This window comes from Bos taurus, chromosome 8, assembly GCF_002263795.3.
Source record: "Bos taurus isolate L1 Dominette 01449 registration number 42190680 breed Hereford chromosome 8, ARS-UCD2.0, whole genome shotgun sequence".
NCBI lineage: Eukaryota > Metazoa > Chordata > Mammalia > Artiodactyla > Bovidae > Bos > Bos taurus.
Window position 1 is genome coordinate 60,168,114 of NC_037335.1, and position 5,031 is coordinate 60,173,144.

Genomic DNA, 5,031 nt, shown 5'->3' on the forward strand with positions numbered 1-5,031 from the left:
AAATAAAGCAGGAGGAGCACAGTGAGAGGTGCAGAGTGGGGAGGCTTCCTGGAGGAGGTGTCATTCAAGATGGGCCTTGAGGTGGGGGAGGGGTAAATCAGGAGTTGGGGATTAACAGATTTACAGTACTCTATGTAAAATAGGAAAACAACAAGGACCTCATGTGTAGCTTAGAGAATTTCATTTTAAAAATAAAAAGAAGGGCCTCGAGGATCAGGAAGTCCTTTTACAGAGGGAGCTGTGTGTCAGGTGGGAGCTGCCTTGTGGGAAGAACCAAGAAGGGCACAGAGTCGGGCATTGCTGGGCACACGAGGCTCCTGCCGGGTTGGTGTGTGGGGCTGACAAGAGGGAGTCTGTGCGACACAGGGCGGGGAGGGGATTGGTCATGAGCAGCAGGGCCAGGCTGCAGGGGTCTGGAATACCCCCGCGAAGCCCTTTCATTTCATCCTGAGAACTCTGGGAGCCATTCAGGTATTTCAGCCAAGACAGACACATGATCAAATAGACTTTTCCGAAATATCCCTCTGGATGACCCTTGGAGGATAGATTGGCTGGAACAAGACTGAAATCTTGAGGCCAGCAGGGAGGCTGGTGTGAAGATGCGGGGACTGATGCTCAGAGCTGGCCCAAAGCTCTGCCTGGAGAAGGAACAAAGGTGAATTGTGAGCTCGGATCTGTGGCAGGATCAGTGGGAGGTGGTGCTGCCTTTCTGGGTTGAAGATTCCAGACCCCCAACTCTGCGCCCTACCCATCCTCTCTGTAGGCGAAGGTAGACCTGAGCTGCTAACCTGCAGGAGCCCCGGCCTCCCTCACCTGGAGGTCTGTATCCTGCCCCACACCTTCCTGGCGGCCTCCTTCACCTCCTTGTTCTTCAGGCTGTAGATGACGGGGTTCAGCATGGGTGTGACCACAGCATAGAGGACCGTGAAGACCTCGTCAGAGATATGAGCCTCCTTGCTCTTGGGTTTCATGTACATGAAGATGACGGTGCCATAGAAAAGCATAACCACGGCCAGGTGTGCTGAGCAAGTAGAGAAGGCTTTGTGGCGCCCGGCGGCTGAGGGTACCCTCAGGGTGGTGGCCAGGATAAGCGTGTAGGACAGGCAGATGAAGGCCAGGGGCACGGGCAGCAGCAAGATGGCACCCACCAGCAGGAAGACCTCACTGATGGACGTGTCACCACAGGCCAGCTTCAGGACTGCCAGGATCTCGCAGGTGAAGTGACTGACCACACGGTGGCCGCAGAAGGGCAGCCTCATGGCGATGACTGTCTCAGTCACTGACTTGCAGAGACCAAGGACCCAGGCAGCCCCGGCCAGCAACCAGCAGAGCTGGTGGCTCATCAGCACGGGGTACCTAAGGGGCTGGCAGATGGCCAGGTAGCGATCATAGGCCATGATGGCGAGCAGCAGACACTCTGTGGAGCCTGTAGACAGACTCAGACACATCTGGAGTGCACAGCCAAGAAAGGAGATGGTCTTCTGGGCTGACAGGAGGTGGACAAGCATCAGGGGGACAAAAGTGGACGTGTAGCAGATGTCCAGGATGGAGAGGTTGCCCAGGAAGAAGTACATGGGTGTGTGCAGGCGGGCATCCAGCACGCTGACCACCACGATGCCTGTGTTCCCCAGCAGGGTCACCAGGTACATGGCTGAGCACAGAGGGAAGAACAGGTGCTCCAGGGCAGGGTAACCGGAAAATCCTTTCAGGAAGAACTCAGACACCTCTGTGCTGTTGACTGGCTCCATATCACAGAGCTCTGGAGGGACGCACGGCTAGGAGGCAGGGTAAGAGGGTGCAGGGTTTATGGGTGAAGAATATTGCTAGGGCCTTTTCGATCCCTGACACACTTTCTCTCTGAGACTTTGGGTAGTCCCAATACTTCTTCCAGTTTTCAATAGATCCACGTGGAAAATGAGGAATGAGGTGGGTCAGAATTTCTCTAAGAGAGTGTTAATGGAAATGTGGGCAAACTGAAAAAGCAATTTGAAACAACGTTGGATTAATCAAAAGCAAAGAATTAACTGCGGAACTTCTCAGAGTCATTAACACACCACTGTGATTGGTGACTTTCTGAATGTGATGCAGAGAGTAGGCAGTTCCCAAACTTATTTGACCATAGATCCACCTTTTACAGAGCACCTGTTAACCTTCTGCAAATGAGTATTCTAGTAGCAGAGTTTCGGGAACAATGAGCTGGATGGAAGGTCCTCAAATCTTAGAATCACCTGTAAGGATTACATGAGAATCACCTGGAAAGTTTGTGAAAACACAGTTTCTATCTTATTCAGTCTGAGTGATGCTGTTCTGTTGGTCAGGGGACCACCCACCTTTTGGAGAAATCACTGGGCTAGATGGTCTCTGAGGGTCCCTCCTGGCTTTCAGGAAGTCTTGAGTTATATCACACTTCCCCTGATGAAGATGCCCATCTCATTTATCTCTCAGCCTGCCAAACTCTGACTTGCCTCTGCAGTCAGCTCTGGTCTCATGCATGAAGCACACGTGCTTTGTATTGGAGGGGCTCCTGGCCTCTGAGCCTATTAGGGGCTCGTCCACCTGTGAGCCCATAGGTCCTGCTTCATCAGCTACTGTGGATTGACCTTCAGAATTGATCTTCACCATATTCATTGGAAGGACTGATGCTGAAACTGAAGCACCAATACTTTGACCACCTGATGCAAAGAGCTGACTAATTAGCAAAGACCCTGATTCTGGGAAAGATTGAAGGAGGGAGGAGAAGGGGAAGACAGAGGATAAGAATGGGTTGGATGCCACCACTGACTTAAGAGACATGAGTTTGAGCAAGCACGGGATTGATGATAGACAGGAAAGCCTAGAACATGCTGCATGTTCATGGGATCGCAAGTTTTGGAACATGACTGAACAACTGAACTGACTACCTATGTGTTTTTGAGTGAAAAGTTTGATGGACCTTTCAGCCTGCCTCCTATTTTCTCTTAACCTGAGCCAGGGCTGCTTGGGCTTCATGAACTCCTAGGCCATCAAATTGCAATAAGCTCTGAGAGATTAATCCACTGGAGCTCCCACTGTGCAGGTAGGGGAAACTGAGGCTGCACAGCAGGTTCCTGGCAAGATGAGTCTAGAATCCTGTTCTCCTAACAACAAGACAGCTGCACTGAGCTCATAGCAAATGTTTGCTTCTGTTAAACCCCAAATATTAGTTGTTCTTTCATCACCCTAGATGGACATCTTTCTCCTAAGTGTCTCCCCCTACTCCTAATCTTCTCACCAGCTAAGGAGCAGGACTTAAACTTTCCCTCGTGTTTCGGCTCTTGGAAACCCGTGGGACACACTGTCCAAGCCTGGTCTGGGCTGGGCACCAGTCCTCTCAATGCCACCCTTGGCCGGAGACAGTTTCCTTCTGTTAGTCCTACCATGTTATTGCTTCAGAATCGAGAAGGGATTGAGTTCCTCTTCACACCCCAGACAGGGTGCTAGGCATTAGCGGAAGGAATGAGAACACATGTGCCTCCAGGCCAGGAAGCCTCAACCATTCCATGACAATAATCCTCTCCAGTTCCTAGCTGAGCCTATCCTGCTTCTGTTGGCATGCCTCTAGTGACAGAAAGGTTACTCCCTTAGACACACTTTTTCTTTTTGCTGTCAGGCCACTCGACGCGTCACAAAATCCTTCCTGATGTGGACTCTCTCTGAGTCTCCCTGGCGCTCCACCACCCAGTCAGGCCCAGGCTGGGGCCCCCTGTGGACTCTGCCCTCACATGCACAGACGTGGGGTCCCGAGTTTTGCGTGCTGCCTCGGGGGCGGAGGGGCCTTTCTTGTAGCAAAGAGAGCAATGGCCTCGCCCTGGGATCCCAGATAGAATGTCTTGCCTCACTTGACTGTGTCTAGAGATGCACCTGTCTACCTGTGTGCACAAACACTTGACTGGCAGCCAGGTGCACATGTTCACCTGTGAGTATATACACCACATCAGGCTCATGTGTGTGCATGTACAGTCCTTTGCTTGAGTGTATGTGTAGTAGGCACTCTCTGTTCTCTTTCACACACACACATACACACACACACACCACACACACAACCAGTAGAGCAGGCCCTTGAACCTGTGGCCAGAGCTTCAGAGGACCAGGCTGGACAGAGGAGGTGTGTGGAGACCAGGCAGGACCCCTGGACGTATCAAGGGAGAAGCAGCAGCCCTGCAGTTGGGGAGCAATCTCTGCCTGGGATGAACCATGAGCACAAAGAAAGCTCAGACTCAGGACATGGTGAGCAGACCTGCTCAGTGCTTCATCGGCCTTCCGGCCTGAGTGCTGAGAACTGAGAATCTGAGCCGCTCAGCCCTCTCTCCTGGACTGGGGGCCAAGAAGAGCCGGGAGGAGGGATGTGGCTGCAGGCTATGGGACTCTGCTTCCCAGAGCTGGGCCAGGGAGCTTGTTTGCAGAGCCCACAGTGTCTTTCAGTGTATCTTCTGGCAAATGCTATCTGAAAACCAGTTCAAGTGCCACTTCCCCTGGGGAGCCTCCCTTTATCCTCTCCCAGCCCACCTGAGCCCTCTGTCCTGTATGCATCACAGCCATGTTTGCACCTGAAGGATGTGCTCACATTTCTCACTGCTTCCAGCCTGTTGCTTAGCCCCACAAGCTCACCCCTCCTCACCCAGATTCTGAAGGCCAAGCTGAAGCCCCCAGCCTGGCCACAGCCAACTTCTTCCTGTCCCATTGCCACTTCCTGAGGCTAAGACACATTGGGAGTGAGCAGCTGGCTGCTCAATCCGAGTAGTTCCTAGCCTGGATGTCACCTATCTGAACTGGGAGGGGGCTTGCAGATCAGCAAGACCACCCCTTTTATGTATGGAGAAATGAAACTCAAAGAAGGAAGGGCTTGCCCAGTGCTGCACAGTGAGTTAGAGGGGAAACCAGGGCTGCAGGATTCCCTGGGGCTCCTGATCCCAGCCCTTTCCTCTGCCCTATGTAACCATTTTTTTACTAACCTTCAGCCTCTTCCAGATCCATGTGCCTTGTTTCCTGGAAGATGTTTCTGAGACCAGGAAC

General features: G+C 52.4%; 1 protein-coding gene and 1 pseudogene across 1 annotated transcript; both read right to left on the reverse strand.

Moving 5' to 3' along the window:
• Positions 1 to 809: 809 nt before the first annotated feature.
• Positions 810 to 1,748, reverse strand: OR13J1G (olfactory receptor family 13 subfamily J member 1G). Its single transcript, NM_001390408.1, has one exon. The coding sequence runs from the start codon at positions 1,746 to 1,748 to the stop codon at positions 810 to 812; it is 939 nt and encodes a 312-aa protein (NP_001377337.1).
• Positions 1,749 to 4,267: 2,519 nt separating this feature from the next.
• Positions 4,268 to 5,031, reverse strand: part of OR13J1GP (olfactory receptor family 13 subfamily J member 1G, pseudogene) — a 1,516-nt pseudogene continuing 752 nt past the window's right edge.